The sequence below is a fragment of the Sitophilus oryzae genome, unplaced genomic scaffold, assembly GCF_002938485.1.
Source record: "Sitophilus oryzae breed Bouriz unplaced genomic scaffold, Soryzae_2.0 scaffold_395_pilon_pilon, whole genome shotgun sequence".
Lineage (NCBI taxonomy): Eukaryota > Metazoa > Arthropoda > Insecta > Coleoptera > Curculionidae > Sitophilus > Sitophilus oryzae.
This window is the reverse complement of record NW_022146968.1, coordinates 375,692-393,091: the sequence shown is the minus strand read 5'-3', so window position 1 is coordinate 393,091 and position 17,400 is coordinate 375,692. Positions and strand designations below refer to the sequence as shown.

The following is a 17,400-nucleotide window of genomic DNA, read 5'->3' as shown; positions in this document are numbered from 1 at the left end:
ATCTGTTGATTTTTCTTTTAAAATGGTCAATCCTCTTTTTTTTTTGAAAAGTGATAGTTTTTTTAAGTTTTATTTTTCTTGGTGTGGTTATATTGTCCGGGAGGTTAGTAATTTTTTGTAAAAAGTTATTTTCCATTTTAAAGTTTAAGTTCTTTTTACATGAGGGCGATGGTCCTGGCGAATTATTGCGTGGACTACAAAGAAGTAGACCACTATCCATGTCCAAGTACGTCCGTTTGGGTATAAGGACTCTTAAGTTTTCTTCAGTATCCACATTTTTTTCAAAATGAGTAGGAACCGCATCATCCTTTAAATAATACTTTTTTTGGGTCTTGTAATTGCTGTCAATAAAATGTTTTCACATATACATATAACGGTTTCTCAACAAGTCTTCTGGCAGACCAACTAGTTGGGCGTTTCCTAAAAACAATCAGTGTTCTTTAGGTTACCATACAAGTGCTAAAAGTATTTTTTTGTACCCGTTTTTATTATTTTTTATTATTAAGTTAAATACTTTTACAGAATAAAACGACCTAGAACAAATTGAGGATTTTAGAATAGATTTTTAACTTTTAATTAGGTACCTAATTCAATTTAAATCCGTTGAATGATAATGGATTGTAGGTAATTTTTTTGTATAAAAAAAACATAAAAATAAAAAATATAAAAAAACATAAAACATAAAAAAATCCCGTCGAAAATCCCAATAGATTGCAAGTTTGTAGAATTGGCTCGAGAAAAATAATATACTTTAGCTCTCGGTATTTTGTCAATACCAACCTCGAGCTAAAATCTAATACTTTTTCCCCTTGTATAATAAATAACTGTGTTCATTCCTGCAAAATCATATTTTTATCCAAAACTCAATTTTTTCAAATAGATTAAAATGAGCCATTATTAGCATAAATATTCGGAATAAGCATTTTATTACGAATAATTTGATACCACACACTTGATATTTAGACCTAAATTTTTTATCGAAAAATGTAAGAAAAAATTAGGGATTCCCTTTAAAAATCTAAAATTGCAGTAATAGGTAGATACTCTTAAGCATAATAAAAAATAATAAATTTAAGTTTGAATACCTATTAATTCGGATTAACAATTCACTTCTATATAATAAATTTTTAAAGTTAATTATATTAGTCTTAACTTACCACATTTTAAGACCCAATTTTCATAAACATTTTTCCTTTTTATGGGAAATCTAAACATTTTTACATGATCATTTCGCCTTAATGATCCACAAAAATATTGGCATTGATCACCACCTGCAACAGGAGACATTTTGTATAAATAAATGAATTAAATCGTCAAAAATCGAATACGCCGTTACGACGCGTCTGCACAACTCCCACGCCGCCGCCGGCACGCTGATCGGACAAAACAAAGATGGAAATAAAAATAGATAATTTAAATTGAAAAACATCGAAATTGTTAGTTTTACAGTAATTTCACCATCTGCGATAGCAGCTATCGTATTGCTTTTGTGTGCTTTCGGATATTGACCATAAAATTGTTGTAATACAGCTTTCTGGAATTCCTCTCTTCAGCATGACATCCTGATAATTTCCCTGCCACCAACGTAAGGGTCGGATGAAGAGGGTGTGGTGTTTGAAGGTGAAAGTAAGAGGTCGGGTTCTGGTTTTATATAAATCGGGTTATCTATCAGTAATTTGTTAAAGAGGGGGTACCAGTTTTGCGAACTCCAGTTAGGTACTACAACAATACCCGTTGCTTGGTCTTCGATAATTTTATTTAAAGTTTTTGAAATTAGAGAGAATGGTGGAAATGCATAAAAGAAATTACTCCATTTTATTTTTTTGCCGTCCGGGCCCCATGAAACAAATATTAGCCATTTGGTATTTAATTTTGAGGCAAAAAGGTCAATTTCCGGTGATCCAAATTTTCTGCATATAAAAATAAATTTATCCTGTTTTAATTGGTATTCTGTTTCTAGAGACTTTGTTCGAGTTGCTGAGTCCGCCAATTTATTTTCTTTGGAAGCTATGTATGATGCAAATATGTGTATATTTTTATTTTTGCACCAGTCCCAAATTTGTTTAGATATTTTATTTATAGGTTTTCGTGTTGAACACTGCCTTTTTTATTCATGCAGGCAATGGCTGTTTTGTTGTCTATACGTATATATATATGTTACAATTTTTGTAGGTTTTCCCGAAAGATTTTAGCGCGTATAAGACTAAGTAATTCTAAAAAAATTATGTGTCTTTGAATTTCCCATGGGGACCAAAACCCATGAATTGAATTGCCCTCAAGGTGTGCCCCCCACCCCGTTTTGGAAGCATTTGTAAAGATCGTAATTAAGAATGTTTTTGAAATGTCAATTTTCTCATATGAATTTAATATATGTTCAAGCCACCAATCAAATTCGGGATTTAAGCTGTTTGGTAATTTTACGGTGGATCTATATTTTTTATAATGTTTGAGAATTACATATTTTATTCTTTCAAATGGTTTTATATGATTCCAGCCATAAGACACCGCTGGATAAGCAGCTACTAACTTTCCAATTAGATTGGCAAAGTTTTTAATTGTGCATTTAGGGCTATTTTTTATAGAAAGAATATTATTGAGTACAGCATTTTTCTTTTCAATTGGAAGGAGTAGTTGCATTGTAACTGTATTAAAGGTATAACCTAAAAATATTAACTTATTTGTTGGTTTCGTAACACTTTTTTCCCAGTTGATATGAGAAATCCTAACTTACTAAGTAATGTAATTGTTTTATTGACTATTTTTTGGCATTTTAACTCGGACGAGTCTATTAGAAGAAAATCATCTAAGTAAGCAATTAGCAAGATATTTTCCTCCCTTAGACTTCGTAGTACTAGTTTTAGAAGTCTTGTAAATATGTAAGGAGCTATATTGAGGCCGAAAGGTAGACAATTAAACTGATATAATTTGATATTAAAAGAGAAACGGAGGTATTTTCTATGACTTTTATATATAGGAATAAGGTAGTAAGCATCTTTTAAATCAATGCTTGCCAAAAAAGATTTTTTTGAGTCGAGCCTTAAGGCGTTTGTTTGTTACTTAATAGAGAATTTGAATTTAGCGCCTAAAGCGCGCCATATTGGCGACGTAGAGAATGATAGCAGCCATGTTCAAGAAAACAACTGTGCACACATTCTTGTAAATCACACATAAAAAATAAAGTTTCATATAAGTTGCAACTTCTTTCAATCCACAACATACACACAAAAATCAACAGTCCACTGCACAATCATATTCAATTAGCTCTTTCTCCTAAGGCAAGATATACGGAATTAAACAAATTAAATATATGCTGTAATTGTTTACAATTCGGACATTCAGTAAATACATGTCGAAGTAGTAGTGCTTGTAAGCAATGTCATAAACGACATATCACTGTACTGCATTTTAATAATTATATTGTCAAAGAAAAAAACGTTACAGATTCCCCTACATCAAATTGCACAGAATTATCTACAGTTCAACCAACACATTCCAGTGTTCACATATCACAAGAACGTCAGGTTCTGTCAAATTCAGAAGATTCCATGGTGAACGTGATTTCTCTAGAACAAAATTTGTTACATTCCAAATCAGTAAATGAGCAAGTATTGTTATCCACCGTGCAATACATGTTTTTGATATAAATAATAAGCCTGTCAAATGTAGAGCATTATTAGATTCAGGTTCTCAATGGAATTTTATGACTCATGAATTATTCAAAGTGCTTAAATTAGACGCTTTACTGATTCAAATACCGGTAACAGGAATTAATCAAACAAAGTTAAATATTAATAAAAAAGTTTTTGCCAAAGTTAAGTCAACTGATAGCTCGTATAGTTCAAATCTGTCATTTTTAATTTTAAACAAAATAATAAGTGAGTTGCCACAGTATTATTTTAGTCCTTCCGAGTTGAATATTCCAGACAATATTGAAATATCAGATCCAGAGTATAATAAACCAGGTAAGATAGACATGCTGTTAGGCAGCGGAGTTTTCTTTTCTTTACTATCATCAGGCAAAATCGAACTAAATAAATATGGTCTTATCTTACAACAAACTAAATTAGGTTGGATATTAGCCGGTCCATTACAAATTCCCGAGTCAAACTCTTCTGAAATAGTCTCTTGTTCTAATGTAGCTTCCAATTGCTTTTAATCAATGTAATCTTATAAACGACTCAAACTGTACAATTCGTTTGAGTCCAATGTAGATCTTAGATCTGTTAACTTTTTTTTTTATTAAATAAAACATTTTGTTAAAAACAACTTGTCTCGAGTTTCTCATTTAACTGGCGCAGTCGGTAGGATATTCCGAACGCGGAGTGTTAAATAGTACCGATTTAAGGTGAATATTCGCGCGTTCGCTTCAAGTGTTAATCCGGAATACGCCTTCTTCCCGGGACCTGGAAGAAAATAGCACCGATTTGGGCGTATCTTCTTACAGGTTCCAACGTTACTTGGTCACGAGAGGCAAGAAAGAAGAAGACGCCAAGACTTCTGTTGGCTCCACAAAACAGTAGGTCTTCAAAATATTGGGGATCTTCTGTCTGGCTGTCTGGAAGGACAAACATCGCCGTCCAACAGTACGTCTGGTGAGGACAAACATCGCCAACCCAGACATAGTTAAGAACTAGAATAAGAAGAAACAACAAACAAAGAAAAAAAAAGAAACCCACAGCAGGAATGTCTACAAGCATCACCCTGTAAGTAGAAGTTTTAGAAGTTTTTTTGAATTTTGAAGATTTTGTGAAGTTTTGTGCTATACGAAATTTCGTGACTTTTCGTGATTTTCGCGAAGCTGCTTGATAAAAAATTAAAAAATACGCCTTTCGGAACTAATCAAGTTAGAGAGTTTGTGACAGTAAATTTAGTTTTAAGATAATCTCTCTTTAAATTTTTGTCACTTTTATTTTATTTTAAGGATACATATCGTTTTTTCTCCCTTCTAAGTGTATTTCGAAAGAAAGCAAGATTGACGAAATAATAAACGATATTATCAATAATTTAACCGATCTTTCTATTGATAATATTGCAAATCAGATAATAATGCCAGAAACAAATTATAATTTATTACGTTTTCAGTCAGATAATATTCCTAAATTTGACGGGAACCCAAAATTATTACAAAGATATTTAAATTCATGTGAAAACTTAATAAAAGCTTTTCAAGATATAGCAAATCCCAACGCACAAATTAACATATGTCTCACAGACACTGTCTTAGGAAAACTAACTGGTAGAGCAGCCGATCTTATTGTCTCTCGCTCAGAACTAAAAACATGGACTGATATTAAAAATACATTAATAAATTGTTTTGCTGATCAAAGATCAATTGATTGCTTAATACAAGATTTAATTAATTTAAAACCATTCAAAAATGAATCTCCTATAAATTTTGGAATGCGTATCCAAGATTCACGCAGTTTATTATTTTCAAAATTAAATGCAACAAATGAACTTGCAACTGAAAAATTAATGAAAATTAGACATTATGAAGAATTTGCTTTAAAAACTTTTATAAATGGATTGCCTTATAATCTTCAATTAATTGTGAGATTAAAAAATCCAGATTGTCTAGAAAAAGCCATGTCTTTCGTTCGAGAAGAAGAAAATTTCCTATATTTTAAAAATCACTCGTATAATAATACACATACACAACAATCGTTAAGACACCCAACACCTCAAACAAAAACACAACATAATTATAAATCACATATTCCTATTTTTAAACCTAATTATCAACCAATGTATAGTCAATTTAATAATAATAATCACCAAAATTATTCTAATTATGGTATAAGGGATAGATTACTGGATACACGAACTTTTATGCCAAGGCAAAATCAATTTAGTAATCAACCAAGTACATCTAATCAATTTCAAAGAAATTTGCCAAATAATAATCAACAATTTGGAAGACCTAATTTTGGACAAAGACCAAATTCAAACACTTTTAGACAAAATAAACCAAGTTCGTCTAATAGTAGACTAAATAGAGTTGAACCAATGGACACGAGTTCAGGAAACACTGTTTTACACCAAAACATTATAACACGTTCAGACATAGAACAATCTAACACACAAAATAACACTCAAAATACAAATAATGATTTTGAAAACACTAATAATGACTTTGAATATAATAACACAAATGAATGTTCTAATTATCCAAATATGACTAATTTTAATGATCAATTTTATGATGAACAATATAATCAATATGACTTAGAAAATTTTAATCAAGAAGAAGTTTTAGAATCTCCTGAAGATCAAAATTTTCAGATGATTTCGACTACACAACCATCGATATAGCATATCTAAATAATTATTGTATTGAATTACCTTTTATTATTTTACCTGAGTTGAATGCAAAATTTTTAATTGACACAGGTAGTACAAAAAGTTTCATAAATCCAGAAATTGCTTATAATTATTTTCAAGATTTTATTAAAGAAGAAATTTTTCAAGTTCAAACTACACATGCTGTTTCATTTCATAATGAAGTTGCTATTTTACCTATATTTCCAAGTTTTAATTCACCTGGTATACATAAATTTTATTTATTTAATTTTTCAAATAAATTTGACGGTCTCATAGGACTAGACCTCTTAATGCAATTAAATGCTAACTTAGATTTTAATTCTCTCTCTTTAAAAACGCCTAACACGCAAATTCCAATTGAATATCAGACTAAAATGAATAAACCTATTATAAATAATAATATACAGAGTTGTACTCATGTAATTTCTCCTAGAAGTATACAAAAAATTAAAATACCTGTAAAATTAAATAATGGATATGGAATTTTAAAATATCAAAAAGCAAATGAAATTGAAATACCTGAATGTCTAGTAAAAATAGAAAATAACTTTGCATTTACTACTATTTTAAATAATTCTTCAAATTCTGTAAATGTATCATTTATTGAACCTTTTGACATTGAACCAGTAAATATAAATGAATTAAATTTTATTAATTCTGACAATAATATTGAACAAGTAAATAAAAATCAAGATAATTTATTAAAATCTAATTTAAAAAATTTAAGACTTGATCATTGTAATTCTGAAGAAAAACAAGCTATCAGAAAATTATGTTTAGAATTTCGAGATATTTTTCATCATGAAGATATACCTTTATCTTTTACTAATGCCATTAAACATGACATAAAATTAAAAAATGAAACACCTCTTTATACTAAAAGTTATAGATATCCAGAAGTACATAAAAATGAAGTAAAAAGTCAAATTAATAAATTACTTTCTCAAAATATTATAAGACCTTCAAATTCACCTTGGTCTTCACCAATTTGGATAGTACCTAAAAAACTAGACGCATCAAATAAACAAAAATGGCGTATGGTCATTGATTATCGAAAATTAAATGAACAAACTATCGACGATAAATTTCCTTTACCAAATATAACTGAAATTCTAGATAAATTAGGCAAAGCTAACTATTTTACAACATTAGATCTTGCTAATGGTTTTCACCAAATGAAATAAATTCTAATGATATTTCTAAAACTGCCTTTAGCACAGATACAGGACATTTTGAATTTTTAAGAATGCCCTTTGGTTTAAAAAATGCTCCAGCAACATTTCAAAGAGTAATGAATAATATTTTAAGAGGTTTACAAAATGAAATTTGTTTTGTTTACTTAGATGATATAATTATTTTCAGTACTAGTTTACAAGAGCATATCGAAAAGTTAAGAAAAATATTTTCAAGATTAAGAACTTATCGTTTTAAAATACAATTAGATAAATCTGAATTCTTAAGAAAAGAAGTTCAATATTTAGGACACATAGTTTCTCAAGAAGGTATTAAACCTAACCCTAATAAAATAAATGCTGTAAAAAATTTTCCAATACCTAGAAGCCAAAAAGAAATAAATCATTTCTTGGTTTGGTAGGCTATTATCGCAGATTTATTAAAGATTTTGCAAAAATTACAAAACCTTTAACTAAATGTTTAAAGAAAAATGCTAAAATAATTCATTCTAAAGAATTTGTTGATTCTTTTGAACACTGTAAATCTTTATTAATAAATTCTCCAATTTTACAATATCCTGATTTTAATAAACCTTTTATTTTTTTAACTACTGACGCAAGCAATTATGCTTTAGGCGCAATTCTTTCTCAAGGAACTGTTTCTAACGATAAACCGATAGCTTTTGCTTCGAGAACTTTAAACGAATCTGAAACTAAATATTCAACAATAGAAAAAGAACTTTTAGCTATTGTTTGGGCATGTAAATATTTTCGTCCTTATCTTTTTGGAAGAAAATTTTATATTTATACAGATCATAGACCATTAACTTGGCTTTTCAATTTAAAAGAACCTAATTCTAAATTAGTTCGATGGCGATTACGTTTAGAAGAATTTGATTATCAGATAATTTATAAAAAAGGAACAAAAAATTCAAATGCTGACGCACTGTCTAGAATACAACTTAATATGTATGAAAATGAATCAATGATAAATAATCCTGGCGACTCAGATTTCAACGTCGTAGATTATATGAAAAATTTAGCTGACAATTTATCGCTAGATGAACAAGGTTCTAGTTCAAAAATAAATGTTATCTCTGACATACAAGTTAAACCTCCAGATTCTGATGCAACTGCACACTCTAATGCAAATGATAATGACAATACAACAATGACTATTATTGATGAAATTATAAACAATAAGTCTATTCAATACATTGTGTCAAAGTCACCTCACCACACAATAAAAGTTAAGTTCGAAATGATATTTAAAAATAACGTTAATTACGTCACTGTGCCTAACAATGAACAAATAATAAAACAATTTCTTAAAGAATATTTAATAGGTGATAAAACTTCTTATATTTATTTTGTTGATAAAGAACTTGTCAATACTTTTTCTAAAGTTTACTTAGCTCATTTTAATAAACCAAAATTAATACAATGTACGAAACTTGTCAATAATATTATTGAAAAAGAAGAACAAAATTTATTAATTAAACACCAACATGAAAGTAAAATAATCATAGAGGTATTAATGAAACCTATGATCGATTAAAAACCAATTATTATTGGCCTAAATTAAAGAATTCTGTTGAAGAATATATAAATGATTGCATTACTTGTCAAACACAAAAATATAGTCGATTAAAATCTTACATTCCTTTAGTCAAGACTGACACACCCTGTAAGCCATTTCAAGTTATACACCTAGACACTTTTATATTTGAAAAACAAAACTTTTTAACTATATTTGACAAATTTTCTAAATTTGGTCAAGCTTATATTTATGATAAAAATGCAAAATCAGTTTGTGATAAATTGATTAACTATTTTTCATTTTTTGGTTGTCCAGAAAATATTGTTACTGATAATGGTTCTCAATTTAATAATGGTTCTGAATTTAATAATGATTTAGTAAAAGAATTTTTAAAAGCTCATAAAATTAATGTTCATTTTGGAACTAGTGGACATCATGAATCTAATTCACCAATTGAAAGATTTCATTCAACTTTAATTGAACGTTTAATAGTTTAAAATCAAAAGATAAAGATAAAAGTTTAAATGAACTAATGACTTTTGCTATAATTGCATATAACAGTACTACACACACAGTTACAAAGTTTACACCCTTTGAACTTGTTTTTGGACACACAAATTCGAGAGATCCTTTAGATTTAATCTCGAATACATTTTACTCTGAATACATGAATACACATAAAACAAAAATTAATGATATGTATAACAAGTTGTACAAAAAACTGACGAACAAAAAGAAAAAGTTATCTCAAAAACTAATATTAAAGGTAACGAAAATTTAGAATTTAAAATTAATCAGAAAGTTTACAAAAAACTATCAGAAAGAAGTAAATCAAAATCTAAATTTAGTGGTCCTTACATAATTAAGGAATTACTTGAACATAATAAAGTAAAAATTGCTAACGCAAATAAACCTTCAAAAACTGAGGTTATACATATTAAAGAACTAAAAAAGCCCCTTATTACAGATTCCTCGGAATAGGGTTATTACTACAATATTACACACAACACACTAACATTCGAGCATAAATCTTGAAAACCTTGATTAATTTAATGCTGAAAAAATGATCTAAAGATTAATAAAAAATATGTATGAATTTTACTTAATCGATATTTAATAAATACATAAACATCAAATTTTTAAATAATCAAACCAATGATGACTTATTACATGATCATTTATTGTCTGAATGCAATTAAAAAACAAACATTTATATAAAGAAAAAACTACCCTTTAAACATACAAAAGAAAATATGTTAAATATTAAAATTTGTTTAGAAATTAAGAACTATATGAAAAACCAACATGTATTTTACTATTGAGTTACCCCTCGTAATTCACATTCCATATTAACTGAATGTATTGTTTTATTTATCTGCTTTAAAAGATAATAAATATCAAATAACGACATCTACTTTAATTAATTAATGACTATCTTTGTTACTTTTATAACTGTAAAAAATATATATGTATAATAATATTGTTTCTCATTTTTTTTGTAATTTTATTATAAATTAACATTTCTTAATATTGATTTTGACATTCAATATATTGATAAAAATAAATATGTTTTAATAATAAATTGTATAATTATTGTTATATAATATTAATATTGTCATAATATAATATTGATTTTTATATAAATTATTATATAATGAACTTTTACTAATAATAAACATTCAAGTGAATTAAATATTGTAATAAATGAATTTAATGAATTAAAAAATAAATATACTGTTTTAAAGTTATATACAAATTTTATGACGTCATTTTGAAACTAATGAATTTACCTAATATTGTCTTAAAATGTAACGAAACGGTTTATGTTAAATCTATTTATGACAATGTAAAATTGTTCAATTTAAATAATATCCATTTAAATAAAATCGATGATTTGCAAAAACAAATCAATATTCAAAAAGAAAATAATGATTTATTTCTTAAACCAATACATTTTAATACTATAAGTATTTGGACAATTTTACTATATATAATCCTTATTATTATATTTTTATATATTTGTAAAAGGTATTTATGGCCAAAAATAAGTAATTATTTTATTAAAAATAAGAAAAATCGAAATATTCATTTAAATAATGAAATTACTATATAAGGCCATAAAAACTTTAAAAAGTTTATATGTCCATCTTAGGGTGGAGGAGTTACATCCTGTACATTAGGTTTAGTACACATAAAAATGTACTTGCTTTGTAATCAATGTAATCTTATAAATACGACTCAAACTGTACAATTCGTTTGAGTCCAATGTAGATCTTAGAGCTGTTAACTTCGGTTTTTATTAAATAAAACATTTTTTAAAAACAACTTGTCTCGAGTTTCTCATTTAACTCATTACAAATTCCCGAGTCAAACTCTTCTGAAATAGTCTCTTGTTCTAATGTAGCTTCCAATTGTCTTTTTACGCAAAATGATAAATTTCTAAACGATCAACTCGAGCGTTTTTGGCAAATTGAAGATCTGTCATCTGATAATTTTTTTTTCCACAATAGGCCGTCCTCTGCCGGAAACACTGCGACCTGTGAGGTCTATTGTGTTTGTCCCCTTTCTATATCTGCACCCATTCTCCTATCCCTGTGCCCTGCACTAACTTATGCAGGTCCTTGATATGATAGTTCCTCCGGTTCTAGCCTAGCTTTCTCAAATAAAAAGTGTCGCTTGCGATCCAGAGCCTCGCAGTGACATATTATGTGCTCCGCTGTTTCAGGATCTTTAGCGCAAAGTCTGCAGCAAAGACTTCCTTGATACAGATTGAGCTTGTTCAGGTAACACTTGACAGCCATATGTCCTGTCAAGAGGACTGTTGTAATCCGCAATTTATTCCTGCTAAGCATTAGCAGTTCTTTTGCGGTTTTGGAGCTAGGTCCTTGGATAAAAGCCTTGCTGTGCCTGTGCCCGTGTCGGTTTCTCCAGTGGACATTCTGCTTTTTCCTGATCCAGAGTTTTAGTGCACTACGGGCCATACATTTGGGTATTCCCAGTACTGGCTCTGGACCAAGATAAGATGCCGATGATCCTTGCCTAGCTAGCTCATCGGCTTTTTCGTTGCCTTGGATGCCGCTGTGGCCCGGCACCTAGAATAATTTAATTCTGTTCCGTCGAGCCATAGCTTCCAGTTCACCTAGGCATTCCCAGACGAGTCTCGACGATACCTTTGGGCTCATAAGCGCCCCAAGTGCCGCCTGTCTGTTTGAGCATATATTGATGAGCTTATCTGAATAAGCTCTTCTATTGTTTTCTTTCGCACATCGTAGAATGGCGAAGATTTCTGTCTGGAATACGGTTGAGTCTTTACCCAAGGAAAACGATAAACTTACCCTTGGTCTTTCCCGAAATACTCCAGCTCCTGTTCCTTCAGCGGTCTTTGACCCGTCTGTATACCAGGTTAGTCCATCCTGAAGGAATGTTATATCTGTCCACATTCCTCGATCCATTTTGTTCACCTCGAATGGTTTGTGATAGTGATAAAGAGGGGTCATTTGGTCCGATCTTATTTGGAGTAGAGGTCCTCCGATAGGATTTCCCATCTTTGAGTGTCCTGTTTCTGTCCTATTTCCCAGAGACAAGACACTTTGTTGTCGATAGAGTCCCATTCTTGCCTCCGCCTGGATCACTATGTGAAGAGGCGGAAGGTCCAGAAGCGCCTCCATTGATGCAGTGGGCGTTGATTTCATTGCCCCTTTATGCTCAGACAAGCAAGTCTTTGCACCTTACTAAGACTGAGCATTGTTGTTTGTTGCATTACCTTAGGCCACCATACCAAGGATGCATATGTTACTGAAGGCCTCACCATTCCAGTGTACAGCCAGTGCACCATCTGTGGTCTGAGGCCCCAGATTTTTCCATGAAGTGGTCTGACTACCGCTAGTGTAGTCACCGCCCTCCTTGTGACATTTTCCAAATGTCGGTTACAAGTCAGTTTGGTATCCAGCATGATTCCTAGATACTTGACCTCCCCCGAGAGAGGAATCTCATCACCGCAGAGTCTTAGAAGTCCTTGTCCCTCCAAAATTCTTCGTTTGGTGAAGGGGATTATTACGGTCTTTGTAGGACTGATATTTAGTCCCTCCCGTGTCACCCATGATTCCACAATCTTCAGGGCCCTTTGCATTTGCTCCCTTACTGTTGTGTTAAACTTGCCTCTGACTAACACGACCAAATCGTCTGCGTATCCCAAACCAGCCCAGTTGATACTATCAAGCAGTCCGTCCATAACGAGATTCCACAGCAGAGGGGAGAGAACTCCACCCTGCGGGCATCCTCCCGCCACCCGGACTGCAACAGTCTCATTTAGTAGGGTGGTATATGCCACTCGACTTTTGAGCATGCAGTCTATCCACCTGCAGCAGGTCTCCTCTAATCCGAGGTTCCTTGTAGCTCTCGTCAGTGACTGAAATGAGGTGTTATCAAACGCCCCTTCTATGTCGAGGAATGCCCCTAAAAGCACTTCTCTTGTTTCGAACGTCGACTCCACTTTGCTTACTAGTCATCTGATAATACTAAGTTGTCAAATGAAGAACTTGATTGTGAAATACATTTTTGAAAACATTTTGAACAGGACACTACCGGTCGTTACACAGTACAACTTCCGTTGAAGAGCAATCATACTGAATTAGGTGAATCAGTAAGTACAGCAATCCAGCGTTTAAAGCACCTGGATAGTAAGTTAGCACGCAATGATGACTTACGTAAACAATATCATGAATTTCTGCAAGAATATGAAGACTTAGTCAAGAGTTAATATCGAATTGGATAAATCCAATGAAATACATAATTATTTACCACATCACGCGGTAGTAAAAGAAGATAGTAGTACTACACGTGTAAGAGTAGTTTTTGATGCATCATCTAAAACGGCATCAGGGTTGTCTTTGAATGATGTGATGATGATAGGTCCTGTTCAGAGGAACTTATTTGATATTTTAGTACACTTACGCATATTTAATGTAGTCATTACAGCGGACGTTGCAAAAATGTACCGACAAATATTTGTCCATGAATCGCAGCGCAATTTACAAAGAATTGTATGGCGCAAAGAACCATCGCAAGAAGTTAAACATTATCAGTTGAATACAATTACTTATGGAACAGCTAGCGCTTCCTTTCTAGCCACACGTACTCTACATCAAATTGGGCTTAATTGCAAGGATACTGAGCCTATAGTTAGTGATACAATTTTAAATAATTTTTATATGGACGATTTAATTTGCGGAGCATCCACCATTGAAGAAGCTATAGAGCTAAAATTAGGGCTCGAAAAAGTTTTGTCGAATTCAAGGTTAACGCTGAGGAAATGGCGATCAAATAAACAAGAAATTCTTAATACAAGTTTATATAAAGAGTCAGAAAATGAAAGCCAATCTCAGTACGTGATATCATCAGATATGAAAGGAAAAACATTAGGTATATATAGGGATACAAAAACTGATATATTTCAGTATCTTATAACATATAAAGACTTAAAGAAACCAATTACAAAAAAGGTTATACTATCTACAATAGCCACTATTTTCGACCCACTGGTCTCATATGTCCATGCATTATAAGAGGCAAATTATTCCTACAACGGCTCTGGCAATTAAAAATAGACTGGAATGAAAAAATTCCTGGCGATTTTCAAGATATTTGGAGAGATTTTATCGATACCCTGACAGACATAAATAAAATACAGATTCCGAGACATGTTATACTGACCAAACCGTCAAGGTTATATTTACATGGATTTTCTGATGGATCAGAAGTAGCGTACGGTGCTTGCATTTACATTGTGTCGACCGATGACAGTGGTTATAGTTTATCAAATTTAATATGTTCTAAATCACGTGTTTCACCGATTAAAACCATATCTTTACCGAGATTAGAACTATGTACAGCGTTATTGTTAGCTCAATTAATGAACACGGTTCGCCAAGCATTGAAACTTGATGTTACTTTTTACTTTTGGACAGACTCTAAAATCGTGTTGGCGTGGTTAAATGATCAACCTAACAGATGGAAAACATTTGTAGCCAACAGAGTGTCAGAGATTCAGTGCATGAGTGAACATTCCGATTGGTATCATGTACCTTCCACAGATAATCCTGCGGATCTCGTGGCTTACGACCTTCAAAATTAATGCATTCTAAATTGTGGTGGCATGGCCCTGAGTGGCTTACTCAATCTATAGATCATTGGCCATCAAAAGATGAAATTAAAATAGATACAATTCCCGAAATGCGCAAGGAAAAGATTATTTTAACGTATCATACAATTACTGACAGTTCAATATTTTCTCGATATTCTAGTTTTTCTAAACTACAGCGCGTAGTAGCTTATATTTTAAGATTTAATCATAATTCTAGAAATAAGGATAAACTAGATAAGGGTCTTTCCCATAACGAGTTGGAAAGAGCTACTCTGGTATTGTGTAAAATGGTTCAGGCACTGGAGTTTCCAGTAGAACTAGCTCTTTTATGTCAGAGCAAGTCGATTCATAAAAATAGTAATATTTTATCATTAGATCCTTTTATAGATAAGGATGGTCTTATTAGAGTAGGAGGGCGACTTAAACATTCATCTCTAACATTCGAACAAAAACATCCTATTTTGTTGCCCGGAAAACACATATTAACAAAGCTTTTAATAAAACACGAGCATCATAAATGTTTACACGCCGGTAGTCAATTAATTCTTGCACGATTGCGTACTAAATTTTGGCCAATTAATGGTCGTAATGCTGTTCGCAGTGTATTAAAGAATTGCCTCACGTGCTTTAAAACCAATCCAAAAACAGCGGTTCAAAAAATGGGTGATCTACCTGAATCGCGAATCACACCTTCTAGGGCGTTTTATCATTGTGGCATTGATTACACTGGATTTTACAATTTAAAAGACGGAAAATCAAGAACACGGACTTTAGTTAAATGTTATTTATGTATATTCGTTTGTCTAGCTACTAAGGCCGTACATGTTGAGTTAGTTTCCGATCTTACTACTGAAACATTTATGAACGCGTTTAAGAGATTCGTATCTCGGAGAGGTCTATGTCGACATATTTATACTGACAACGGTACTAACTTTGTTGGTGCTCATAACAACATGCAAGACGTTTATAAGATATTAAAAAACTTAAACGATAATGAAAAGTATTATAACTATTTTAAAGATCATATTATCGAATGGCATTTCATACCTGCAAGATCTCCTCATTTTGGAGGCATGTGGGAAGCGGCAGTAAAATCGTTTAAACATCATTTAAAACGAGTTGTTACAGATGCTAGTTTAATCAAGTTTGAGGAATTTTACACGGTCTTGACTCAAATAGAGGCGCATTTCAAAATCATCCAGACCTTTATCCCCCTCTTTCAATGACCTTTAGACCTTTACCCATTAATCCCAGGACATTTCTTAATTGGCGATGCACTGGTCTCAGTTCCTCAACAACCAGTAGTTGATATACCATTGAACCGATTGTCCCACTACAAGAAACTTCAACAAATGGTGCAGAGTTTTTGGAACCGCTGGTCAAATGAGTATACTACATACCCTACAACAACGTTTCAAATGGAAGGAGGACAACGGCAACATTATCATCGGCTCGCTGGTTCTCCTCAAGGACGAAAATCTTCCCCCCATGAGTTGGCAACTAGGTAGAATCATGGAGGTGATTCCCGGCAAAGACAATAAGGTTCGGGTAGTGCTGGTGCGTGTCCGTGGCGGTATTGTTAGAAGAGCTATACATAAAATTTGTCCGCTGCCTCAGGCAGACTAGATATGTTATGTATTATTAAGCTAAGATATGCTAATATAAGTTATGATATGTTAGTAATATTTACCATTTGATATTGTATAAGTTAATGTTTTTAATTCAAGTTGATATTTTATTTTATTGAAATAGTTAAGTATTTCAAGGCCGGCGCCATGTTTGTTACTTAATAGAGAATTTGAATTTAGCGCCTAAAGCGCGCCATATTGGTGACGTAGAGAATGATAGCAGTCATGTTCAAGAAAACAACTGTACACACATTCTTGTAAATCACACATAAAAAATAAAGTTTCATAGAAGTTACAACTTCTTTCAATCCACAACATACACACAAAAATCAACAGTCCACTACACAATCATATTCAAACAAATCAGCGCCCCTGTAATCTTCAATTTTTGAAACGTGGAGCATCGATAAATGTATTTAGTTCTTTAAGATTTAAAATGAAACGGTGTTTTCCATTGGCCTTTTCTCTTAAAAAATAAGGAGATATGAATTTACCCTTCATCCATTTATTTGTTCTTCATAAATGCCTTTCTCGAAATCAGTAATATAAATATCCCTAATTTTCTTTTCAAATGGTCTAACCTTAAATGTGATATTT

At 31.7% G+C, this 17,400-nt stretch overlaps 2 protein-coding genes across 2 annotated transcripts; both read left to right on the top strand.

Moving 5' to 3' along the window:
* Window positions 1-168: 168 nt before the first annotated feature.
* Window positions 169-15,166, top strand: LOC115885494. Its single transcript, XM_030904437.1, is given in 8 exon segments — window positions 169-226; window positions 3,442-3,605; window positions 3,653-3,962; window positions 6,442-7,494; window positions 7,497-7,889; window positions 7,892-8,839; window positions 14,002-14,454; window positions 14,535-15,166. Coding segments are annotated over 8 exon segments (4,011 nt in total).
* On the top strand, window positions 15,166-16,401 carry LOC115885493. Its single transcript, XM_030904436.1, has one exon. The coding sequence runs from the start codon at window positions 15,166-15,168 to the stop codon at window positions 16,399-16,401; it is 1,236 nt and encodes a 411-aa protein (XP_030760296.1).
* The last annotated feature ends 999 nt before the right edge of the window (window positions 16,402-17,400 follow it).

What these genes read in the sequence shown, in the direction of transcription:
- LOC115885493 (XM_030904436.1), top strand. Translation starts at nt 15,166, where the DNA reads ATGCATTCTAAATTGTGGTGGCATGGCCCTGAGTGGCTTACTCAATCT.